Here is a 26,369-nt window from a genome sequence, read left to right as displayed (position 1 = left end):
GGGGGACCAGCAGCTAGCACCAGACGCTACAATAAGCATTGAGCTATAGTTTAGAATCGCCCGCATTTGGTGAGGCAGGAAGTGATGTCACACCAAGCTAATATGGTAGCTGCTATCCTAAAGAAACAGAGAGAGCTTCTAGAGCTGTTTACTCAGGTATGGTAAAGCATTCTACAGAATATAGTGTTATAGCTTGCGCTGTTTTGACAATAAACTGCTTCGGTAGCTTTCCTTCTCCTTTAAGTTCTTATCAACCATGTCCTCTTAACTTCACTTTACTGCTACTGTATTGGTGTACACTGATTTGTCATATTTGTACAGATTTGCAATACAGGTATGGGACCTGTTATCCACAATGCTAGGGACCTGGTAAGGGGTCTTTTTGGATCACCATACCATAATTTGACTAAAAAAATAATTTACATTTTAAATAAACTCCAATTAAGATTAAATAAATCTTAGCTGGGATCAAATACAAGGTACTGTGTTATTAATACAAAGAAAAGGAAATAATTTTTTTAAAATTAGAATTATTTGTTTAAAATGTACTCTATGGGAGATGGCCTGTAATTTGGGGCTTTCTGGTTAACAGATCCTATACCTATTAAGGAAGGGCTGCACAAGATTATTTTAACTGCAGGGACACTTTATTTTTATTTAACTGAATTACTGCTTCTGCTATATCACCAGAGGTTCAAGCAATAAAGTGCTACAGATTATTAACTAGAAGATGATGTCCTTCTTTTGGTGGAAGTCTGATTTGAACTAAATTTGCTTTAATATTAGTCCTGGTGATGTTTTATAATGAAACATTCCTCTCCAGAGCAGTCCGTGGGCATCCACGTATTCACCTTCTCCCTCCAATCTGTGAAAATAAAGAGTATGCGAGTCTTGATTCTCTTTGACACATACTTCATGCATGAAAATCTTTAAATTTGCTGTCCTAGATGTCTGTTTCTGCACTAAATAGGCAGTTTTCTGAAACTAGATAAAATGTGACATGTCATAAATGCACAGAATTGTTGTTTCATGTGCCTTTTTAATTAGCAAAAAGAATTCATGTTTCAATTGTATGAACTTATTTGCTGTTACTCTGCACATATTAAGGACATATGAATAATTATCAGGCATATTTTTAATTTTCCCTAAATCTGGCCAAAACAACTGCAGGAAGGTTTCTCAATTTGTTGTGTTACATTTAACATGGAGAAGTCTCAGAATAGGGTGAGATTTGTGGGCCACATTTTTACATGTTGAGGGGGTGCAAACCTGAAAGCCAACAAGATTAAGGTTTACTTATTTGCTGAACTGGATATGCCTAGAACTACTCTGCACCATATAATCCTCTAGTTAATCCTCTGTTCTTTATAATTCAAGGAAACCAGCATATTATCTCAGTGTAGGGGAACTGGAATCAAAACGTTTTGTTCTGAATGCATTAATATATTTGAAATACTCTGGGAAATATTTGACCCACATTTCTTACATTGAAATACTTTCATAGATGTTCTGACCTAAAACTGAACTGCCACAAATTCTTATACAGGTATGGGACCTGTTACCCAGAATGCTCCAGAATGTAAGCATTAAATAAACACAGTAGGTTTGTTTTGCTTCCAATAAGGATTAATTATATCTTAGTTTGGATAAAGTACAAGCTACTGTTTTTATAGAGAATTAAATGGAGTCTATGGGAGATGGCCTTTCCATAATTCTGATCTTTCTGGATAATGGGTTTCCAGATAACAGATCCCAGGCCTATAGGTGAAGCACCCTTAAAGGAGAAGTAAACCCCCCCTAAACTTGCAGGCATTGCACCCCTTCCCTCGATGATCTTTAGTGTAAAAAAAAATCTTTTAAAAAAAATCTGACCCTTAAATGTAGAGAAGCGCAGTGGAGCTCCTGGTTGCCATCTTCCGGCTCGTCGCATAGTAACGACGATTTGCACATGCGCAGTTGCTGACTTGGCCCAACTGCAGATGTTCCCACAGGCTTCATGTCGGCGAAGAGACCCGAAGACTATACAAAGAGCCAGGAGTTTGGTGACCAGGAGTTCCACTGCACTTCTCTGCATTTGAGGGTCATAATTTTTTTTTTGGGTGCAAAGTGAAATAATCAGGTGCAAACAGGGCCACCATCAGAAATCACGGGTCTCCATACAGCAATATTTTCTTGGGCCCAGCCCACCCCACCGCACCACGGGCCATGCCCCAGACCCCCTACGACAGACGCCGCACACCCCCACAGCACAGTAAAAAAGCCACAGAGACATGAGTTATAAAAATCCATGAGTGGTCAGGGTCCCCCTACAAGTTTAAAAAAATCATCAAGCTAACAAGTGGTTTAGATGTTTTTTTTTTTACTCCAGCCCCGCTTCATAAGGCTTAAAGGAGAACCAAACCCTTAATTATAAAAACCTCTACCCTACATAGACCGCCCTTCCTGCTCCCCCCAGCCTAGGTGTTACACCCAGTAAATGCCCCTACCTCTTTACTTACCCCTTGGTGCAGATTCTGTGCAGGGGAGTTCACAGGTGCCATCTTCTTCACTTCTGTAAATTCTGCTTCATAAACTGATCCTGATGGATGTTCAAGTTTTCCTGTGCCATTATCTGTAGTATAAAATGGGAGTATTTAGTATTCTGACTCCAGACACGCCATTCAGAAATGCAAAGTAGGGAGTGACACAAGTTGCAGGCAGCATCAGGGCCCTGTTATTAACACATGAGGGCCCTGCTATTGCACCAGAGGAAGGACCCATGTGGTCCAAACATGTTGTGCTATGCATCTACAATAAATGGAAAAAATATCTGCACTACTTAGCTCTCCAGTGAATCTTTCATTATACCCTGTTATTAACACCTACCTTGTCTCATGACACTGCTGTCTGCTGGATTTTTGATCAGGCACTTGGTTCAAAGAACAGCAACCCCAGGGGCACAAGTGCTCTGTAAGTGAGCACTAAGGGTGTGTTCTTGCACCTCTTAACACTCTTCTGGGGTTTGTAAATCACCCCTTGTATGTATTAAAACTCATTGGGGGTTATTTATAAACACTGGGCAAATTTGCTTCTGGGCAGTAACTCATTTGCTGACTGATATTTGCTTTCATTGGTCTACCTGCAGCTGACTGTAATATGGTAACCACTGATTCGTTGATATGGGTTACTACCCTGGAAGAAATATACCAGGTGGTTATAAATGAGCCCAGTTGTATCTATAAAGTGCAAGATGTCTTCAATTAATGTAAATAACAATTTTGATTCTGTGGGACCCAGAAACTTCTACTAAAACCACTGGTTTAAATAGTAATGTTTAGAGAAGTGACACAATATGAGACATAAGAGAGTGACAAAATATTATAATTTCTGGGTCTGAGTTTACCTTTTCATTTTTCCATAGTCCTGAATAGGTCAAACCACCTGGACTTTTATGGACTCCTGTTCCATTCCTCTCCAATAATTCAGATGGTGTCCTTGTATAGTCTCCATCATGATAGCATGTAATTACATAAGAAGCTGATGACATTTTAACATGTGGCTGCTCAGTTTATAGAAATCTACAAAACAAAATTTAGATGCTTATTAGCAAATGAGAAAAAAACAAATGATTGGTATTAAAACCAACACAAGTTCATAAACAGAGTTGCCCTCAGTTTGGAACATATGAATCAGTGATAACAAACTAAATAATAAACAGCAGTCAGACAAGAATACAGTATACAGTGGAACCTCAATTTTACAGCCACTGATTTTAAGTTTTCCCTCATTTTACATTGTTGTTTTGTGATCCCTCCCACCTCTATATCATGCATAATACATTTCCCTGATTTTATATTTTCCTGGATTTTACACCATTTTTTTCTGGTCCCCTGAAAAATATAAAATGGGGGTTCTACTGTATAGACAATGGCTTAAACCAAGCCTACGATTAAGTGTCTGAAAGATATGAAAAGCGTAAGGCTGTATCCTTGTGTACTGCTATCAACTTGTGTTCTTAAATGAATTGTAATGGCTTAAACCAAGGCTGCTTAAAACCTAAAGTTTGTCAGGCATGTGATCTATTACCTGGAAACCCAGAGATGCCAACCCTGATCATAACTGATCTGGGTGCATCTTGGTTTCACCTATTCTGCCCCTGGCCTCACATCCCATTGTGTTCCCTGCTCAGCTGCTTTAGAGGATATTGGGTGGCAATTATATGTATTTTTTTTAAAAACGGGTAAGAATTTGGGGGCAAATTACTGTCACCATCCTGCAATTGCAGTTGGAGAACTTTGATATCCTGCTTGTGAGCATTCAGAACTGCTGTGATGTTGACTTTTTGTTCCAAGACTCTTGTCAAATATCCCAGTTCCTAAAGATGTTTACCATATTGGCAGAGACATTTCCTGAAATGGCTGCCAGTTCTTGTCGGAGCATTATTTTAATTTTTTGGAGAGTGATCCTATGGCCTTGTTGAGGGGTGGTTTGTTGTCTATCATAAACCAGGTATTTTCCTGGAAATCCACCTGAGAGGTAGCAAGTTTGAGGCCTAGATAGCTTGTGGACAGTCTGACTGCACACCCTTTTTTTTCTTGCTTTCAGCATTTGTGCACCATTTGAGGAGACGAGGTATAAAAGAGATACATCACACAACTTATGCATGCAATCTTGCAAGATGACTTATTGAAAAATCATGCTCGAGTATTATTGTGAAGACATAATGTGACCATCTTGTGTATCATGTGCCCTCCTATACATGTCTTTTTTTATTGTTTAAACATGTTTCCATATAGTTTATGCAGGATGCTCCATTTTATGGGTATAGTCCTTATTAGGAAAACCCCAGGTCCCAAGCAAACAGAAACAATGGAAATATCGTATCTATAAATAGAGGAAAATTAAACTTGCGTGGACTCCTTTATGCTTGTTTTCTATAATTATATCCAGCTACTTTTTATTCACGTAAAACTGAACCTAAAAACTATATAAATATATTTAATTAGAACACTTTTATATGACTAAAATGAAAAGACCACTAAAAAGCTAATGTAAGGTATGTGTATAATACAAGGGAGTCATTATTGCTTTAATATCAAACACTCTTAAACATGCAACTTTAGCAGTCACTCCATCTGTCTCCATTGGGGAAAACAAATAAAATCTGAAATACTTCTGGAGATGTGGGGAGAAAAATCTGTTACTTTATAGATTGATACCACAAAGAGCAAATACAAGCAGTAGTTCAGTAAAACTGGCCATTCACAGTTAGGGGCCCATTTACTTAGTTCGAGTGAAGGAATAGAATAAAAAATCTTCGAATTTCAAATGATTTTTTTGGCTACTTCGACCATCGAATTGGCTACTCCGACCTTCGACTACGACTTTGAATCGAACGATTCGAACTAAAAATCATTCGACTATTCGACCATTCAATAGTCTAAGTACTGTCTCTTTAAAAAAAACTTTGACCCCCTACTTCGGCAAGTAAAACCTACCGAGGTGCAATGTTAGCCTATGGGGAAGGTCCCCATAGGCTTTCTAAGCTTTTTTTGGTCGTAGAAAAATCGTTCGATCGATTAAAACCCTTCGAATCGTTTGATTCGAAGGATTTAATCGTTCAATCGAACTATTTTTCATTTGATCTAACTAATTGCGGTAAATCCTTCGACTTCGATATTCGAAGTCGAAGGATTTACCTTCGGCAGTCGAATATCGAGGGTTAATTAACCCTCGTTATTCGACCCTATGTAAATCTGCCCCTTAATGTTTTTCATACAATGAGGTAAATTGAACCTAACGCTATGTCCTTTAGTGGGATTCAGCTCCACTAATAGTGATTTTGGACACTGATGCCATTGAACCAACGTTAATTGGACAAAATTTTAATTTAGTGTGTCAATAGACAAAACACACCATATACATTTCCACTGCTGAATAATAATTTGTATAAATAGTTCAAGGGCTGACAGTTCACTTTTGACATCCCTGAAGGAGGTCCAACAACAAACTATGTCATCCATTTCAACCAGTCTAGTACAAATAAGTACTGATACGGTTTATTTACTAGTTTATTAGTAAACTAGTAAATAAACCTACAATACATGTATCTTTTGAATCATTAGTGCAAATATTCCATACATATAAAATGTTATCATCTAATTCAATAAGGTAAAACCAGCACAACTTCAAAAATAATCTGAGGTATTAGGCATCTATGTGTCATTTTAAAATGCTTTTCACTTATTACCTTAGCACCTGTATTCATATAATACACAAAAAGCCATGAATATCTTGTAAATGATATCCTTATAAACGGTGAGTTCTGATGTCATCAGTTATAAACGGTGAGTTCTGATGTCATTTCTGTCACATGACTCACCGAAACTTGTGTATTATAATAAATAAAGTACCCCCTCTTGTAAAATATAAGGATATTAGAAGTTACCTTGGAGTTCCATGACTTGTTTTGATTTATTATATTTTCATCAGACTGTCTCCTATTCCTTTGTGTCCTCAAATAACCCAAAGCAGTACTGTACCTGTACTGTACTAACAAATATAAGGAAATAATTCCAATTACTAGTGGCATATGATGCAATCCTTCAAAAGGCCAACGTCGGATATATTATTATAGTCTATCATTATCAGTGAATAGACTCATGTGGGGTATAATGGAAATTGCTACTCATGAATAGAACAGCTCTTAACAAAAGCCTCCCTTGAAATTCTTGGAACAAAGACATACAATGGTTATAATGAAATTTAGCTTGACAAATAAAAAGTTTGAGGCCGAATAGGTGCCCTGTTTCCTCATCTGTGTCTGTTCAACATTTTATAAGTAAAGCTGAAATTCTCAGTGAGCTTCTTCTCCCAAGCCTTTCAAGAAAGGAAGGTTTTGTGTGCACGGATCCTCTGAACATCAGTTTTTTCACAAACGTTCCGTTTGTTTTATACTCTTTATGAGCAGCCAGTTCTCTTTATTATATGCCAACAGGGGTTTTCACTGAAGATGCTTCACTATAACAGAATATTTTTTTTTTCTTCCTGAGAATTTCATCACCTGCTACATGTAACCGAGGTATTCATTATGTATGTGAGCCCTTTGTGTGTGTGATTGTTTTGTCTCACTTGTTTCATAGACACTAGGGGCAGCAGAACTAGCATACAATTATATTCAGCAATAAGGTTTATACACATAGCAAGTAGCAGCAGGTCCTATTACTGTCCCAATAGTGCTCTTTCCAGGCACACAATAAATCAAAAAAATTGTGGAACAGAAGGACAAAGTCGCAGATTTAATTGCTAAAGTGCAAATTTATTATGGTCCACAAGACATGTTTCGGGCACATCAGAAAAAGCCCATTTACTTAGTTCAAGTGAAGGAATAGAGGAAAAATAGTTCAAATTTCGAATGTTTTTTTTGGCTACTTCGAACATCGAATGGGCTACTTCGACCTAGAATCAAACCATTCGAACTAAAAATCATTTGACTATTCGATAGTCGAAGTGCTGTCTCTTTAAAAAATTCTTCGACCCCCCAGTTTGCCACCTAAAACCTACCGAGGCCAACAATTTTCTGATCGAAGGAATATCCTTCGATCGATGGATTAAAATCCTTCGATCGTTCGCAGGAATAGCGCTAAATCCTTCGACTTCGATATTCAAAGCATTTTACTTTGACGGTGGTTGGTATACTGTGCCCAGCACAGTATACCAACTAAGAAATAGTTAATGGGTTCTGGCACCTAGAGTACATTACACACAGGGACTGTGGGGTGCCCCAAGGATATAGAGAGGAACAGTGGGTATTAATCCCCTAAGAACATAATACAAAGTAGTTCTGACACCCTAAACTCTATACATACAGTAACATTATATAGTAAAAAGCAGAGGGCGCTGGCAAGTGTATACATAGGGACCAATGGATAACGGCACCACAAGCAGAAAGAGGCAGTGAATACTGGCAGGCCGAGCACAATAAACTCGAGTTATTAGAAATTAGAATTCGAATTTTCAATTCGACCCTTTGTGCCTGGATAGTGCTTTAACCTGTTTGTCAGGGGACCCAGACAGTAGCGCAACAAAAAATCTTCAGAGGGCCCCCTGCCTGTCCATAAAGGATAAGGACCATTCATCTGGGGCAATGGAGGGTACTGTTGCATCTTTCACCTTGGGCCATTATTGCTTTAAAGCAAACCTGTGTATTTTACTAGCCAAGAGATTGGAAGTAAGTGGTAAATTCATTATAAAGTTGCCTAATGTGCATAAATGTGGTACAAAACAGAAAAAAACAACAAATAGCAGAGCTACAGTATGCCACAATGATGTATGTCTCCTTTTATAATCAAAGTTTACAAATGATTTTAAAATACAATTATATTTCTGCTTTGTACAAGTAAGTTGTGTAAAGGACAAAAAGTAATGGAAATGTAGGGACCATCTAAGAGGCATGCTCTTGCACCCCTTAGTGCTCTTCTACTTCTGTCATCGTAATGTATAGATATCCATACTCACACCATGAACTTAGAATGAATAACATATCAATAAATACTATACAGATACTGTATGTGGGGGGAAGTATTTATGAAAATATGGCCACCATGTGTGAACATTATCTTAATTGGTTACCGGTCTGTCTGATAAACTATTTTTACATTGTGGTGGGGAGCATTAATGAAATCTCAACCGAACCAAAGGGACTATTAGGGGGAGGAGGTTATTAATGAAAGCTTGGTTGGTGTTATGTGCCCATGGTCACAATGGAACACCCCTGCCCTCCTTGCTTCAACAAGTCACCTTGCAAACAAAGATTAAAACAGACAAATTTGTTAGGCAACCAGATAAATCTTTATTAATCATCATCATTGTCCCAGTTGACTGGCTGTTGATGGATGCAAATCTTGCTCAGGATTCCAGCCAGCATCCCGCTTTCCTTTTTGCTTTAGCCATATACTCCTCTTGTTCTTTGTCCACAGCTCCCTTGTGAGCATTGCATGAGCAGATTCACTGGCTTTATTACTGTGGCATCAGGATCTGCATCTGTATTTTTTCTGTTACACACCAAGACTATCATGTGCCTTGGGCATTGCTCCCTTTTTTAAATATCTCTGTCTCCAACTGTCTCCTCGGTTTCCACTTGTTCCACTATGGATACATGGCAAGGGTGCAAAAGCAAATGGGAGCAGGATAAATTAAGCAAGGATACAAAGGGTTAAATTGCAAAGGGCTAATATATAGTGAAACGCCTACAGGAAGATTATGCACGTATAATAGAGAGTTTTTGTCAGATTTTTCTTACCATTCAATTCATTCCTTTCAACAAAATGGCTACAACAACTATTTCAACTGCCTGTATGTTTCAGGTAAAGTTAAAAATGGAGGAAAAACTATGCACCCGAATCTTTCAGAAAGTAAGTCTTGCTGAGAAGGCTAGTGTGAAGTAAGCCTGGTTTCTCCTTGGTTATTAAGAAACCATTGTAGAAGTCCTTGGACACGAGACAAAATGATTTCATTTGCACTACTGCAGTTTTCTGGTCCATAAGGTGGGTCAATTGTTAACACACCAGCCACACACAGCACTGTGCAGGATTCTCCTTGTACAGATACAGGGATGTTGTTTTGCTCCAGCCAGTTCTTTAAACTTAACTTCTTTTTTTCCAAATCATCTTTACAGTAGGGGCTTGTTGTTTCTCTGGGGGTAAAGAGATGAGCAAGTCTGTCTTTGGTTGCTTCATCTGCTTCATCCACCACTTGTACTTCTTGCACTGCATGCCCCATGATCACCCGAATTAATGTTTCCTGGTCTTCTTGGAAATTAGCCAGCACAATACTTTAAAATCAAACAAACAAAGCTTTTGGTTGCAGAAAAATGACTTTCAATAACATATTTTGAACCTTCCCGCTATAGGCAATGAACATTAGGGCATTGGCACATGGAGCTGTAGGTTCTGCTGCTCTCAGCCTGCATATTTTTCAGGCTAAGAAGTAGATCCACTCTGCCCCCTAAAAAAATTACGATGCTCCTATGTATATTTACTTTTATTTATAAAAATATATATGATTACAATTGACTGAACTGAATGATAGTATTTGTGTCAGAATGCTGTTAATGCCTGTTGCTGGGTTTTAACACTTTCTTAATAATAATGGCTGCCCATGCCAAACCATGTGGTGGTAGGCAATGGCCATCTTGTTTTTTTCAAGTCTGATACAACAGAACAGTTATCCCCAACCAGTAGCTCATGAGCAACATGTTGCTCCCCAACCCCTTGGATGTTGCTCCCAGTGGCCTCAAAGCAGGTGCTTATTTTTGAATTCCTGGCTTGGAGGCAAGTTTTAGATGCATAAAAACCAGGTGTAATGCCAAGCAGAGCCTCCTATAGGCTCAGTCCACATAGAGACTACCAAATAGCCAATCACAACCCTTATTTGGCACCCCAGGAACTTGTTTCATGCTTGTGTTGCTCCCCAACTCTTTTTACATCTGAATGTTGCTCGCGGATGAAAAAGGTTGGGGACCCCTGCAATAGAAGGTAGCCCACTAGAGATCCAAACATGAAAGCAGTGGGAATGTCTGTAATTAAAAGGGGCACTAAGCCCCCTTTTCAACATTAGTTCAGTACTCTTTGCCTGTTGTCCTACTTTAGAAATGCCTATGATTTTAAGTACTAAGCACTAAACAGGGAAAATGTTCTTATGAGCAAATTACCAGTCCACTGAGAGGCCCTCTCTCTGTACAATAAACTGCTCCTTATCTCCAAACATAACAAAGACTTCAGGTAATGAAGGGGTGGAACTTGTCACATTCATTGAACTAATATTTAAAAATTGAATATATTTTCAAAACAGATTTTTTTTTTGTTTCAATAGTTTATATTGATGTTTTTTTCATCTACAGTTTTCCACTGTGGTAACAAATTACAAATCAAGATTTTAAAACGAGGTTTTTTAGTGTATGAAAAAGGCACGCTAAGCATGTTAACACCATATACTGTTTTTATATATTTTTTTTAATGCACCTAAGTGTGCTTATGTGAGTGAAGTGAATGTCTCTCTTTGAAGTGCAAATGATGCAGCATGTTGCATTTACAAATAAATGCAATAAAAAACAGCTGCAATAAAATGCAAGTTTGAAAGTACATGAGTACAAACAGGAAGGATATACTGGATTATACAGATTATCTGGTCTCCTTGTATAAGAGCCAGAAAAAGACAGAAAACTGTTCAGCAGCAATTATAAAATAAATGCTTTCAAACTTACTGACTCGTCTACTATAGGGGTTATTGTATTTGTAAATATAACTATCAGTTATGCGATGAGAGAATGGACTAAGAGTGGTGATGGTTGTGATTAGTTGTCTTCCTATAGTTTAACAGTGAGGAGTAAGCACTGTAACTGTAAATTTATAATAACTGTAAATTGAACACATGAATGAATGAAATGTATATTTCAGCCTATTAAACTTTCAGATTCTGTCTTTTAAAATGATACCGATACTAAAAATGTTTTTTTCAAAATATCAATCTAGTTAAGGGTTTATTTATCAAAATCCGATTTTTTAAAAGAAAAAAGTCTGACCAAACTAGAATCCACCATGTGACCTTATTTATTATTAAAAAAGCACAATTTAATCTAATCGGGTACAAACTCGATAAAATCGATGAAATCCCAAATTGTACAATTTTTTCAGTTTTTCCCAGAATCGTATAATTTTTTTTAGGCTCTCTCTCGAAAAGCCCAAATTTTTAGGATTTTTTCCTGAAAAGTCCGAAATAGTCGTATTTTTGGGCTAATTCCATCGCAGGCCACAGAAACTTCCAAATAGGGACCTCTCCCATTGACTTACAGTATATACAACCTCGGCAAGTGTGAGATGCTGGATTTTCAGATTCTGAATTTTTGCAGCATCGGGCTTTAATAAATCCCAAAAATTTGAGGGGTTTTTTTCCACTCAAAATTTTAATTTTATAGTAAAAAAAAAGTTTTCTCCATTCAGGCTTTAATAAATAATCCCCAAAAATGTACCTATAGGTCATGTTTTTTACGGATAGTTCTGCTTTTGTAAGGGGCCGATTCACCAAGGGTCGAATATCGAGGGTTAATTAACCCTCAATATTTGACTGTGAATTAAAATCCTTCGACTTCGAATATCGAAGTCGAAGGATTTAGCGCAGATAGTACCATCGAACGATCAAAGGAATATCCTTCGATCAAAAAAATTTAGGAAATTAGGAAAGCCTATGGGGACCTTCCCCATAGGCTAACATTGAGTTCAGTAGGTTTTAGATGGCGAACTAGGGGGTCGAAGTTTTTTTTAAAGAGACAGTACTTCGATTATCGAATGGTCGAACGATTTTTAGTTCGAATCCTTCGATTCAAAGTCGTAGTCAAAGGTCGAAGTAGCCCATTCGATGGTCGAAGTAGCCCAAAAAACACTTCGAAATTCGAAGTTTTTTAACTTCGAATCCTTCACTCGAAGTTAGTGAATCGGCTCCTTAGTGTTACTTGAAGTTCCTAAACCTGACTGTTTTGACAACCTTGTCAGTTAGAGTTTCTAATGCTAACAAACATGGGGGTAAGAAAGGTAAAGTAAAAGCATCAGGCAAATACTTTTATGGAAAATGATTTAAAGACAATGTTATAATTGATTTAAAGATAATGTTATAATAGATATTACAAAAAAGGTTATTTTCTGATGTCGGTATCTCTTAAATGTTCTCTTTTAAATTCCAATCCGATCCATTCATTTGTACGTGTCAGTTATTTTTATCACAACAAAACCAGCTGCTTAGCATTTTGTGAACCATTGATTTCCAAATCCCAAACTTTAGTTAATAAAAGAGGACACAACCCCACCCTGTGTTTACCTTGTAGAAACCGGGTCCACTGTTACAAGCCACCCCTGGTAATCATTCTTCTCATCAGCATAGACTTTTACTTCTTTGTTTATGTAGTCTTGCCACTCCAGTGGGCTTTTGTTAGACCACTGAGTCATATCGCTTGGTACTTCCTGAGCTGAAATAAAGCATCGCACTAATTAGATGCAATGTTAAAATCAGAAGAAAAAACATATTCATCTTGGGCTACACTGTTAATACAGTAGTTATACACACTGAAAAAGTGTTACACTTCAGTTATGCATACTACCTGACAATTGTTTCTGCAGTTAACTTTTGGGCCATTTGCGGGGGGGGGGAGAGATTTTGTTTACCTAAAAAATACCTTAAAAACAAAATCAGTTTTTTAGGGCTGCCTAAACTTTCAAAACATGCTGAAATGTTTGTTTAATTCTCCTGTAACAAGTGGGATTCTAATGCCTAAATGTTTTTTTAAAAAATCCAATATTTTTATATAATATATAGTAGCTAATATACCCCCTATGGGTACAATGGGTCTATTATCCAGAACCCATTATCCAGAAAGCTCCATTATAATCAGATAATCTAAATTTTCAAAAATCATTTCCTTTTTCTCTGTATCAATAAAACAGTAGCTTGTACATGATCCAGACTTTGATATAATAAATCGTTATTGGAATCAAAACCAGTCTATTAGGTTTATTTAATGTTTACGTGATTTTCCAGTTGACTTAACATATGATGATCCAAATTACAGAAAGATCCATTATCAGGAAAACCCCTGATCCCGAGCATTCTGGATAACAGGTCCCATACCTGTATAAGGATATTGGAGTTCCATGAATATATAAATTTGATCATGTAATTCTAAGGTGACTTCAAAAATCCTCTTACAATAGGGTATACTTTTTAAATTATAATATATACATTTCAGTGATTCATTTGACAGAAATGACATGACTAGACATTCTTTATAAGGACATAATTTTCAAGATAAATGATATATTCAGACAATACAACTGATTTGGCAATTCCCATGTCAGTACATGTCAATACCAAATATTTTGTTTTATGGCGATAACTAATAGGTCAAAAACTCCTAGTGGTACACTACCAAACAGCCAAAGCACCACTCCAGAAATCTGTATACTTTAAATTTCAAAGCATAAACTGACACAAATAGGTTAACTCCAGAAAACTATAAAGTATTGGAAATACCGGTAATAGATTCTAATAAATCCATAATGGGTTCATGTATGTTTCTTCTCCAATCTACCCAGCTGCAATGCTTTTTCTATTTGAACTATAGCAGTTATCATCAACCAGTGGCTCCTAAACAACATGTTGCTCACCAATCCCTTGGATGTTGCTCCCAGTGGCTTCAAAGCAGCAGCTTATGTTTGGATTTCTGACTTGAAGGCAAGTTTTGGAGGCACAAAGTCCATGTGTACTGCCAAACAGACCCATCTGTAGGCTGCCAATCCGCTTAGGGATTGGCACCTCTGATGAAGTGCCAAAGAGAGGCACGAAACGCGTCAGGTGACTAGACACGTCATGGTTTAGTTAAAGGGCTCCAGGATGATACCTGTTCATGCTTTTAAGAATACTTGGCAATAAAGATTTTTTAACTTAAACTTTACCCATGGTTGTCAAAGGCTCCCGTCTATTTATCATTATTTTGGACATTGTGGTTTTGGCTGGAGCGGAGTCCAGTCGGCGGGTAGCCACCACGAGGGTAACTGCAAACCAACCCACATGTAAGTAACCTAAATACATGGAATAAAGACTTTATTAATATTAAAATGCCAGGGGAACTTTTTTCATGCTTGTGTTGCTCCCTTGCAGTGTCAGACTGGGATGGCAGGGGCCCACCAAAAAATCTTAGGCTGAGGGCCCACTTTCCAAACTATTATACCTTCTCTTCTGACTCAACCTCTTTATTCTCCTAGACTCTCTTCTCTACATACTATTCTCTATTGTTCCATTTGTTGACATAAAGAAATAGGGAATGACCATGAAATAGGCCAAATGGTTCGAAGCAACAGGGCCCACTGACACCTGGTATCCCGGTAGGCTAGTCCGACACTGCTCTCCTGCTCTTTTTATATTTAAATGTGGCTTGGAGACCCTTGTACTAGAGGATAGTAAAGTGACTCACTGATGCCATGCATTAGTATATGTGCATATAAGCAGAAAGACTTGAACTCTTGCCCAAACCTTGTGTCTCAACCCTACTTTCCTTGTAGATGACATACTGTAGCCACTTGTATCTGTCACTATTTGCATGTAATTTGTATTTATGATGTAAAATGTTGTTTACCCATTTAGTTGCTGAGCAGATCTGTTATGGTAAAAATGCGTGAGCAACATCTGTAGATACGTCAAAATCGACAGAAATTTTCTGTCAAATTTTTCAAATTGATCGCTATCTCTGTGCACATATAGTTAACGGAGAAAGAAGCCCTTTCGGCGCAAAACCCCTCCCCCCCCACGGGCAAATGCCCCTAACTTGTTAGTCACCCCTCCATGCAGGTCCTCTCTTGCTGAGTTCACGGGCGCCATCTTCGTCCGATCGCTCTTCTTCATGTATTTGGCAGCGCATGCGCAGTAGGAGGCATTTGCCGGTTGGATCTACTGCGCATGCGCCAAAAGTCACAATGCTTCCGAAAAAAGAAATAGGAAACTTCGTGAAATTCTGTCGCATGCGCAGTAGATCCAACCAGCAAATGCTTCCTACTGCACATGTGCCGCCAAACGCCGATCAGTACAGGAAGAAGAGCGCTCGGATGAAGATGGCGCCCGTGAACTCGGCAAGAGAGGACCTGCACGGAGGGGTGACTAACAAGTTAGGGGCATTTGCCCGGTGGGAGGTAGGCCAGGGGGGAGGAGGGCCTTCTGGGGGAGGTGCAGGAAGGGGTTCCTTCTCCTATAAGGTCCACATAGACGCAAAGATCTTTCGTTGGTGAACGATCGATTTCAGTGCAATCCGACCAATCCGTCAAATTCTCGTGAAGTTAGTGGGAATCGAACGATCGTACATCTTACGATTTTTTGTTCGTCATCTGTCCGAAAATTGATCGGCCAGGTTAAAAAAATGTATCGGTCCCAGTGCAATCTATCTATGTTTGCAGGGCCAAGCAGGCAGCTACTAGGGTTGTCACCTGGCCGGTATGTTACCGGCCTGGCCGCTACAAATTATGCTTGATGCCAATGTTATTAATAGGAAAAAACGGCAAGAATATAGGAAGGCAGGTATTTTTTTTCTAGAAAAGGTGGCAACCCTAGCAGCTACACTCAGTTTTACCGGCAATATCGCCTGAAATGGTCTTTTTAGTTGATGGACAAATCATATATTTAAACGATTGTTTCGAGATAATCGTGGTCTCACAGTAACGAAAAGATCTTTTAAAAATCTTTCCATCTATGGCCAGCTTTAGTTATCAGCCAAACACGACCCACAAAATATTGTGATGTTACGCAAGCCATTCATACTAAATCCCACAGACTAGCAGTATTCAAAATGGAAGCCAAACGTGCAGTTATACAAGTCACACAATCAGCCCGCCTTTACACACTCACAGCGCGGGTATCACTCCTTGTCCTCATGTAAAAAGACGCGGTGGCTTATTTTTTTTAATTTTTGCCGGCGTCACTTCCTTGTAGCGTTACCCATAATGCCGTATGCTATAGTTTCGCCTTTATGAGTTTTTTGAACGTTTTATACGTGTGGTGTTTATATATCTATAGAATACAAATATGGTTCTGCGCCAAGACACACATCAGGCGCCGTGCCCCTCACCCCTCTTCCAAACCACCGCGTCAATACAAATGGCAAATCGTATAAAGTCTGCGTGCAGATAATACTTTATTAAGAAACACCAAAGCTTATTAAATTAGCGGGGCTTATAACGACACCGCAGTGGTGCATTTATTGCGAATTAAGGCATACATTCCACCCCATTGCAAAATAATAAACATATTGCGTCCTCCATATTGGACTATCACGTTTTCCTCCATTCTAAGTAAGGCCGTCATCACCATAGCAACGAACACTATTTCCCGCTCCCCCAACCACAAAGGCGGGGAGTTTGGGACGTCACTCGCTTCTGACCAATCCACAGTCGTGACGTAGGCGCTGGCCGCTTGTCACTCTATAAGACGACGTGAACCCCGCAGGCTTTTGTCCAGATAAGGTCGGGTGTGTTGCGGAGGAGTATTTACTGGAGGAATCATGTCGCGTTACGGGCGATACGCTGGTGGTAAGTACTTGCTTTGTGGGTTTATGCCCCGGTTAGTGCTCGGAAGGTAGGCTGCTGTCTGTTTTCCTGGTAGAAACTGTGCCTATGTATTTTGGGATCATTTCCTGGTAGTGAGACGGGCGCCATTTTGTAGCGCGCTTTCGTCGTGTGTGTGGTAGAATGGTTACCGCAGTGTAAACTCGAATGGTGGTACAAGCGCTTTGCACGCTCTAAATTTCCCAGTCTTTAAACTGAGTTGCAGCACTATTAAATTCTCCCGTATAGTCTCCCTAGTCTGGGTATGATATTCTGTTTAGAGTGTTCCTCACACAGAACGTTCTTTTTTTTTTTTTTTAATCGAGCGTTCTTATGATTTTCTGCGCTGACTTTTTTTATTATTGTGTGTGACGTAGTTTGCAATTAAACGCTTGTGGCTACAACTTATCCGATCTGTTGCAGCCATTGCTGAGCACACGTGTTATTAATGTGAGAGACCTACACTGCGGCTGCCATACTATTCGGCCGCCATAGTTTTGCATTGTATAACACGGCTAGCTGCACGCTTTGTACTCCATGCTTTAAGTGGGCGGAACGTGCTCCTACAATACCCTCCCCCCCGGGCAGTAGCCGTTCACTTCCTGTTTAGCAGCGCAGAGGCTGCTAATGGGCTACTGTACTGTTCGGCACCTATCAATAGCGCGCTGAGCTAACTGTGAGTTAGTCAATGACGGGAAGGGGGGCCCATGGTACATTTCTGTTCAGTGAGTTTGTAATTGGTATTCAGTTTAGATTCAAAAGCAACAGCTATGACCCATGTGGCCCCCTCAAGTCTCTGGTTAACGTGGTTACCAGGCAATAACCAGCCAGTGTAAAAAAAGAGCTGAAAAGCAGGAGGTAGAGTTCTCGCTATTATGTTACACGCAATCACTCCAGCCTTTATACATTACATTTTTGGCTAACAATATTGTAAACATTCTTTATTTTGCACAGGCTATTTAGCCATCTTTTATTTTTACACTGAACAATTCCTTTTAAAGAGAGACTATAATCCCAAACAATGTAGATCTCTATAAAAAGATATTGCATGAAACAGCTCATATGTAAAACCCGGATTCATGTAAATAAACAATTTTCATAATATACTTTTCTAGTAGTATGTGCCATTGGGTAATCACAAACAGAAAATTGCCATTTTAAAAAATAAGGGCCGCCCCCCCCCTGGGATCGTACGATTCACTTTGCACACACACCAACAAACCATACGTTGGGTCACATGAGCCAATTCCCACAGTTCTCTCTTGCATCCACACTTCTTCCTGTTACAGTTGTAGTTTTTCTGGTCAGGTGATCTCTGAGACAGCACACAGACCATTGTGAAATGGTGACTCAAGGCAAGATGTTACATGGCAGGATTTACTTAAATATATAGTGTGTGTGTAGATATGGAGGTTGGTAAGATTCTTTAATATGATGTTAACTATGTGATCCTTAAGTGTTCATTTTTTTGCTATAGCTTTCCATTCATTACCATTAGTCCCTCCTAAGGGTCTTATCACACCCACAGAGCTAGAGGTAGAGACATGATGATGGGCCACTATAAGGTTTGTTCCAGATTAGCTATATCATACATATATGGGATCGGTTACCAGGAAGCCTATTATCCAGGGCTCTAAATTATGGGGAGTCATCTCATGTAGACCCCTACTGTAACACATCTATTTCCTTTTTTCAATAAGTGTTGTACTTGATGCAAATTAAGAGCTACATCCTTACTGAAGGCAAAAATCCAGTAGCTTTTTTTTTTCTTTTTAGTAGCATTTAAGGTATGGGCATCCAAAATTAGAAGTCCATTGTCTAGAAGATACCCAGTGGTCTGCATAGTAACTCCCATGCCTGTACACTGAACCAGAACTGAAGAAATGCTTTGACGTTTTTTTTTTAAATATTGGCAAATAAACAGTAGCCTTTTTTGAAATCATGTTACTTGTCACACTACTTCCCACTTTAGCTTCTCTCTATTCACCCTTCATGCAGAATTTGGGAGTAAGCTCTTAATACTTCTGCTAAGAGAAAGTGGATCTGGCGGTCAAAAATTGACCATCTTCTGCATGAATTGGGACAGATGTTGAAAAGAAAATAGAAACGAGTAGCTTTATTTCCAAAACTGTACATAACTACTTGTATTTAGGGAGTTTCTTATTTCAGTACATTGAACTTTCTATAAAACATTCGTTCTTGCAGAGGGTACTATTCAGTTATTGCATGTATTGCTGTTCTTTAAATAATTTTTTTTTTTCTTAGAGGCCAAAGTTTATGTTGGTAATCTCGGAACTGGTGCTGGAAAGGGAGAGCTGGAACGTGCCTTCAGTTATTATGGACCTTTGCGGACCGTTTGGATTGCCAGGAACCCACCTGGATTTGCCTTTGTTGAGTTTGAAGATACAAGAGATGCTGAAGATGCTGTTCGTGGCTTAGATGGAAAGTATGTATTGCAACATGGACAATGCAGATAAAGTGCTCATGTAAACTGCACACCAAAAACTATATCTTAAATGTGGCGTTGCCCTGCACTTTTCTTTAGAACACTACTATAGAATGGTTCCTCAATATGGTGTTTAGCTATGAGTGAAGCCTGTCTATTTAACCTGTGAAGTTAAGTCTTTATACGGCCCTTTTTGTTACTGGTCCTTTAAGAACAGTTCTTGTTACTTTTTGAACGGAACACTGTCTTCTTAATGTTAAGGCATTTGTTAAAATTTAATGCACCAACATACTAAAACTTCCAATACTTCACTCTAAAACGGAAGCAGGAATATTCGCTGCTACTCTGTGAAATGTTGTAGTAACAAAGTGGTATCCCATCAGTCAGGGGTTAAATGATGCAACTTTCAATTCTCAATTCATTAATAAATGGGCAGCTCATGATTTCCTAGTTTTGGTAATTGAAAGCTGCATCATTTAACCCCTGACTAATGGGATACCACTTAGTTACTACAAGATTTCATTGTCAGAGTCCTGACAATGAAAATATTTATAAATCTGATTCTTACCACGAGTATCCACTGTATATAACAGGAGGCTGCTTTCAGTTTACAAACCCTTAAACTGGAACAAATCTAAATTAAACCTGATTTTAAGCCATACACATTTGTTGCATACATGTTTGGTGTTACGTTTTTTATTTATCCTTTTTTAAATGTTAACTTTATTCGTTTTCTTTGTTGTAGAGTTATTTGTGGATCCAGAGTTAGAGTGGAACTTTCAACAGGCATGCCACGGCGATCTCGTTACGATAGGCCTCCAGCACGGCGCCCCTTTGATCCAAGTGATCGTTGCTACGAGTGCGGAGAGAAGGGACACTATGCCTACGATTGTCAAAGGTATAACAGACGGAGCAGGTATTCACTGTATCTGCGGTAGATAGGACTAGTGTATTTTGTCTTCAGGGTTAATTTTAGGATCTTTATTAAGCAGCAGTCCATAGTGTTGGATATCATGAGGATTTTCTAAATGAGTTTCTTAAGGCTGGCAGCCTCTACGGACTTAAGCATATGATACATTCCATTGCATGTGGATTTCATGGAGACATCCGGATTTATATGAAAAACCTTGTAGTATTGTTAAGTAGTGCTTTTCTTCCATTTCTATAATGTGCTTAAAGCCCAAATTCAACCTTTTTTATTTTATTTAAAAAAAAAAAAAAAAAACCTGCCCCCGGGCAAATGCCCCTAGCTTACCCCTCGTTACATAGTCGAGCATCTGAGTTCCACGCAGCCATCTTCTGGGTCTTTGTCTTCCGGTGCTTTGGGAATTTTATCCCGTTTTGGAGCATGTGCCGCTTAGCCAGCCTACCACTCGGCATACCAAAGACCCAGAAGATGGCTCCAAGGAATTCCAATGCCTGACTGCGCTGAGGGATAAGTATAAAGTATGGATTATTTCCCCAGGGGGGCAGCTAGGCTGGTAGAGGGAGGGTGTCTACATAGGGTATGGGGAGGTTTTTTTTTTTTTTTGAATCCTCCTTTATTGCTCAGTTTGTCAGGGATGTGACTGGACCCTAGCTTGTTGTGGTTATTTTACTCCTGGCGTAGCAATTTATGTAGTTGGTAATGTTACTAAGTTTTTCATGCTGAATGTCTAACATCAAATTTAGGAAGGAGTGCTAAAACTTACATTCCTGGTGTCCATTCTTTCCACTGGACTTAAACTGAGCCTAATTCTGCATGCAATAACTAGTGCAAAATATTTAGCTTTTTGTCTGAAGCATCCTTTTAGTGGTGGATGTTTTAAATTGGGTTTCTTCATGGCATGCATCTTGCCATGTTTATACATGAGTGGCAGCAGCTGTATTTAGTCATGGCTTTTGTATTCTCAAAGACCAAATCTTTGACCACTTCATGGTTGCACTGTTCTAGGGTCATTCTTCAGCAGTGTAATGACTGCTTGTTTTTGCACTTGTGGAAAATGTAAGTAAAGCACTGCTTATAAAGCTTCCCTTCCAGTTTTATAGTGTTAACCTATGCCCCTCCCCCCACTAAACGGTTGGTGCAGTTAATATTGCTTGACGTGGTTGTGTATCGTCAAGGGAATCAACAATGGTGGACTGCTGCTTTTTGTTCCGGGGCTTAATGGCTTGTGTAATTTCACATGTTAAAATATATTATTAATCAACCTGGTCAAAACCTTTCAGGTTTCTTCGTTTGAGTCAGTCGCCTTGATTCAGAATGTCACGAGCCTTAAGATTTCATGCTGAGGCGCCTTGCAAATCCGACCTTATGATTCTGCTAGACCTTGAGGTGATCAGCATAAGAGGCCAGATCCCCTCAAGCCTTCTACATCTAGATCCACCTTAAGATTCTGTAGAGGCCAGAAAATCTATGATCAACTGTGATCGCCGTATCAGTAAAATTGGCTTACAGTTGGGGCTCCCCTCCGCTTTAGAATGAACTGCAGATTGACCACATTCCCACCTAGAAAATCCTTCATGCGTCAATCAAGCCTCACCTGGCTCATACGGCTGTCAGTTTGATCGTCGTTAGATTGAAGAACAGCTACAGTAGATGCAGCGATCGGCTGGTAGACCGTCTAGAACTTCTAGACCTTGGGCCAAAGAGGGTCGACCTGCAAACTTGCAAGGTTTATTTTAACTACAAATTTTAGTGTTGATTTTAAACTTGGTTAAATATTAATGTAAAATGAAACTCCTTTTTAACCAGTTTCTCCTAGGTAGATCTCTCCAAGGCATGTAGGTTTCCTGATTATACAGATGCTGCTAAAGGTCTGGTTAAAGCAGGCTGAGCTGCTGAAGTTGCTCTTAGATTCTAACTAACTCTATATATTCTTTTTATCCTTTAGAAGCAGGTCTCGGTCTCATTCAAGATCTAGAGGAAGAAGATACACCCGTTCACGTAGCAGAAGCCGTGGAGTTAGGTGAGGTTTGTTTTCTTACCCAAATTGTAGAATCTTTAATAATGGCAATGTCTAACGGTTTTAACGTCTTTCAAGGTCTAGGTCTGCTTCTCCTCGTCGGTCAAGATCTGTGTCACCACGCAGATCCAGGAGTGCCACCCCACGCAGGTCTAGGTCTGGCTCTGTCAAAAGATCCAGGTAAGCTTTCACTTAATACATAAACCATTCTCACAGCAGAACTTAATACATGATTTCATAATAAACTCTTTTTAAAATGTAGGTCTCGATCAAGGTCTCGCTCCAGATCCAGGTCACATCCAAGAAGCAGGTAAGATGTGCCTCTTAACTCAAAACGGGTGTGTGCACTAGATGTTTAACAGTCTTTAAAGATTTTACTGCCATCCTTGTGTTAAACCAAAAACGTGCACAAACTAGTTAGGCAACACCAATAACTGCTAACCACCTACCCTGAGCTGTTTTATTTATTTTAAATAGGCCTGTTGAGTGCACAGTCACCTGTTCAAGCAGCTCAAAGTAGGTCTTGCCTCATTTGAAACTTTGCTGAATTTTTGTGTTTAACATATTAAATGTAAAGCATTGCATCACTACAGATTGTATCCATTGCTTACTTTAGTTCCAAAAGCAGTCTGTTGACAATCTAACATCTTGTGCTCATGTTCAAAGTATGATCACATATCTTTAAGATTAATAATTTTTTTTTTTTTTTTTTTTAACCTTAGATCAAAGTCCAGATCAGCATCCCCAAAAAGAAGGTAAGACTAGCTATCATGATTGCTGAAGCTTCAGGTTGCTTCATTTCATATTTGAAGACTCGTTACCCAAAGCTGGATGTTTCTCCCCACCAAGATGTTGCCTTTCAATAGTGGCTGAAGGCATGTTTGTGCCAAGCAAATACTTTTTAATTACGATAAAAGTAACTGCATGTAGAACTTTGTAACTAGCAGTTATGTATTTTATCTTAGCAGATGACTGAAACTTGATGCAATTATTGTGGTTAAGAGTGCGCTCAATGTTTAGGATTCATTTTACGTGGTTCTTAGCATGAAACTTCTCCTGAGCACCTCTTTGCCCCAGGTGGTCCCCAGCAGAACAGTAAAGCTAAACTTTCCCTTAGCAGGAACCACATTAGTGATTTTTGGTCTTCAATCTCATTGATTGAATCATATAAGTGAACCAGGCAACACAAACTGCAGTAGGGGAAAAGTGCTTGTGCTGTTTGTAGTTGGTCCTAGATCTAAAACATCTAGATAGCATTTTAATTGTAAACTGCAAAGCTGTGGTAGAATTGATACTTTAATTGATGAGTTGGCTAAAAACTAGAATAACTTATGAGAGTCTCAAATCAAAACACTTGCATTACAAATATTAGTTTCTGATTTGGTTCAAGAGTCTACTAGTGTACAGGGAAAAAAGCCAGACAAATGCAGCTTCCTTGCAAATAAAGGTTTAAAATGAATTGGGTAAAGTTTAGAATCTCTCATTATGGCATTGCCTGTTTATTGTGAATTACACATGTTTTCTATGCTTAAGGGTAGGACTCGACGAGCGATTTTGTCGCAATGCGATAAGGCAAGATAGAAGTGTTGCAGCGTTGATCTGTCGGATCAACGCTGCAACACCATGCGACAATTCTCTCTTGCCTTATTTTTGTCGCATGCACTAATTCGCATGTGTTTTTGTCGCTCACCGAGTCCTACCCTAAGTGACTGCTTAACTGCAATTAATGCTTTGTCAAACTTCTAACACATTTCTTCTTCCCTAGTCGTTCACCATCTAGAAGTCCACGAAGAAGCATAAGCCCAGAAAGAAATGGCTAGAAGAGCATTTTGGCAGCTGTATGCTGCAGCATTTTTTTTTACCTTAAATTTTTCTTTTGGTTTTACTTCACTAGGCTAATACACAATGTATGTTGTATCTTGTCTATAAAGCAGAATTTTTGTATTTCAGAACTGTACTTACAAACATTAAATAGCTTGTCCTGACTAGTGAGTCTTCACTATATCTTGATGCAGACCTTGCTGATGATGTGATGGGTACATGAGTGGGTCCCCTTGTATATAGCAACTCTATGCAGCCTTGTCAACCATCTAACTGTTCAAGTGAATCTGGGAGTTTTTTTTTGTTCTCATTAGTTAAGGCCACCTGGCATCATGGGGGGAGGGGGGTTTATTTATGGTTTTTATTGACTGGGTATACAGTAATGAGGCTCAGTGTGACATTTGCAGCTTGGGTTAATGTCCTATGTTAAGAGCTCTAAAATTAATTGCAAATGTTTTTAGCACTTTGGCACTCGGTAAGTGAAATAAAATGTCTTCTGTATAAATGTGTGGTGAGTTTCTCAGCTATACAATAATTTGGTTTACATTGTTTAAAAAATAGAGATCACTGGTCTGATGGTTAAAAAGGAGCAGAAGCCTGAGCTTTATAAATATACCAGATTTTGTGTATTTCCATTTTCTGAACAAGATTTAGAGCTCAAAATACCAAAATATGATATTGCTATTTTTAATTAAATATTTAATTCACAGATTCAACTGACTTGGAAAGCCTCTAGTGTGCAAATACAATATTTGTATAGTTTTATGAGATTTCTTGACTTCTATGGATCAAACTCCCATCTGTAAATTACCGAATTTCAAAGCCCTGTGATTGAACATTGCATTCTGTATATCCCAAAGGCAAATAATCCTGAAACAATAGGTTTACCCCAGCAAACAATAGGTCTTTGAAAAGTACACATTTTGCCAAATCAGAAATGGTAACTATCTTTTCGATTTGTGAGTTCATATCTCCCACAGAAAATTGGGTGCTAAGTCACAATCTTAACATGCCAGGGGTCCAATGAAAATATCTGGCTTTGATACCCAGAATGAAGTTAGCCCTAACAAATTGGCCTGGTAGCCACTGGCCTACAATCTGGATAAGAGGATTTACATGCCATAGATCAGATTCTACAACCTGTGTAATTTACGGGTAAAGTCTTGCGCACTTAAAGTTTGGGATGTGATATTTTCACGGTAAGATCAGCTTTTTATAGAGCCAAATGTCTGCTCTGGTTACAGCTCCCCCTTGAGCTGGCTGGTTGCCTGGCTATTACAGCCACTTCACAGAATAGCAATTTGTTAGAAAGCCAGTAGACTACGAAGTGAAGGATATAAATGTACATGCCAGTCAATACACCAGTTTTACATTCTGCCCTTTTTTTATGTAAATAAGGAAACTAAGCTTTTATTTTAATTGGAACAAATCGCATGCCCATTATGTAGCAAATTTGCAAGGTTTGTGCAGGTCTAGGAACTCTTGCATTCATTACAAATTTGCCCAGTGTTGATAAACAACCGAGGTCCAGTTTCATAGCTAGAATGAATTAATAAATAGAGAAAGCCTGGCACTTGTTAAATTTTCATGACCTCACATTTGATCAAAGGGAACATTGCAGTAGCATTGATGAAAAGTCGAGGTCCTTAAAAAGGTTGTTCACCTTGGAGAACTTTTAGTGTGATATTCTGAGAATTTGCAATTGTTACATTTTTGGTTTTTGCATTTAGCTTTTTATTCAGCAGTTCTTCAATTTACATTTTAAGCAATCTGGTTACTAGGGTCCAAATTACCCTGACAACCATGCACTGATTTGAATAAGACTGGAATTGGAAAGGCCCTGAATAGAAAGAGTAATAAAAAGTTGCTTTGACTTTTCCATTTTATAACATACTAAAAGTTACCTTAAAGGTGAACCGCCCCTTTAACCAATGCAGCTGCCTTACTCGAGGCACAAATTCTAGGCTCCTAAGAGGAACTAAAAAAAACGTATCTCAGATATAATGCTATAGGGCAAACTAATAGCTTTTCAGAAGTTGCAAC

The 26,369-nt window shown here is 38.8% G+C and overlaps 2 protein-coding genes across 8 annotated transcripts; one reads left to right on the top strand and one right to left on the bottom strand.

Annotated features, from left to right (window-relative positions):
* Positions 1 to 554: 554 nt before the first annotated feature.
* Positions 555 to 16,748, bottom strand: LOC108717800 (gem-associated protein 6). Of its 4 annotated transcripts, XR_001935903.2 has the most exons (4): positions 12,850 to 12,986; positions 3,383 to 3,557; positions 2,499 to 2,611; positions 555 to 865 (listed from the first exon to the last, which is right to left on the bottom strand). XR_001935903.2 is itself a non-coding variant. In XM_018265152.2 (3 exons), the coding sequence occupies exons 2-3, from the start codon at positions 12,975 to 12,977 to the stop codon at positions 9,412 to 9,414; spliced, it is 528 nt and encodes a 175-aa protein (XP_018120641.1). In that variant the 5' UTR covers positions 12,978 to 12,997; positions 16,420 to 16,748; the 3' UTR covers positions 8,811 to 9,411. The 4 variants fall into 4 exon arrangements, 3 of the variants coding, with proteins under 3 accessions (XP_018120641.1, XP_018120640.1, XP_018120642.1); XM_018265152.2 differs by lacking the exons at positions 555 to 865; positions 2,499 to 2,611; positions 3,383 to 3,557 and adding exons at positions 8,811 to 9,811; positions 16,420 to 16,748 and having other exon boundaries at positions 12,850 to 12,997; XM_018265151.2 differs by lacking the exons at positions 555 to 865; positions 2,499 to 2,611; positions 3,383 to 3,557 and adding exons at positions 8,811 to 9,811; positions 15,161 to 15,635 and having other exon boundaries at positions 12,850 to 12,997.
* A 209-nt stretch (positions 16,749 to 16,957) lies between these two features.
* On the top strand, positions 16,958 to 24,827 carry srsf7.S (serine/arginine-rich splicing factor 7 S homeolog). Of its 4 annotated transcripts, none has more exons than XM_018264447.2 (9): positions 16,958 to 17,099; positions 19,380 to 19,560; positions 20,306 to 20,458; positions 22,434 to 22,508; positions 22,584 to 22,685; positions 22,768 to 22,815; positions 22,983 to 23,021; positions 23,228 to 23,260; positions 24,271 to 24,827. In XM_018264447.2, exons 1-9 carry the CDS (start codon positions 17,072 to 17,074, stop codon positions 24,323 to 24,325), a joined length of 714 nt encoding a protein of 237 aa, XP_018119936.1. In that variant the 5' UTR covers positions 16,958 to 17,071; the 3' UTR covers positions 24,326 to 24,827.
* Positions 24,828 to 26,369: the final 1,542 nt, after the last annotated feature.

The sequence above is a fragment of the Xenopus laevis genome, chromosome 5S (assembly GCF_017654675.1).
Source record: "Xenopus laevis strain J_2021 chromosome 5S, Xenopus_laevis_v10.1, whole genome shotgun sequence".
NCBI lineage: Eukaryota > Metazoa > Chordata > Amphibia > Anura > Pipidae > Xenopus > Xenopus laevis.
Note: the sequence above shows the minus strand (reverse complement) of the source record. Positions and strands in the feature narration are given on the sequence as shown.

Excerpts from the sequence above, each read along its gene's own strand:
- LOC108717800 (XM_018265151.2), bottom strand. Across the intron at positions 9,812-12,849 it reads GTGGACCCGGTTTCTACAAG|TATTGTGCTGGCTAATTTCC; the intron begins GTAAACACAGGG and ends TTGATTTTAAAG.
- srsf7.S (XM_018264446.2), top strand. The coding sequence starts at position 17,072 with ATGTCGCGTTACGGGCGATACGCTGGTG. Across the intron at positions 22,509-22,583 it reads AGCAGAAGCCGTGGAGTTAG|GTCTAGGTCTGCTTCTCCTC; the intron begins GTGAGGTTTGTT and ends ACGTCTTTCAAG. Across the intron at positions 22,686-22,767 it reads GGCTCTGTCAAAAGATCCAG|GTCTCGATCAAGGTCTCGCT; the intron begins GTAAGCTTTCAC and ends TTTAAAATGTAG.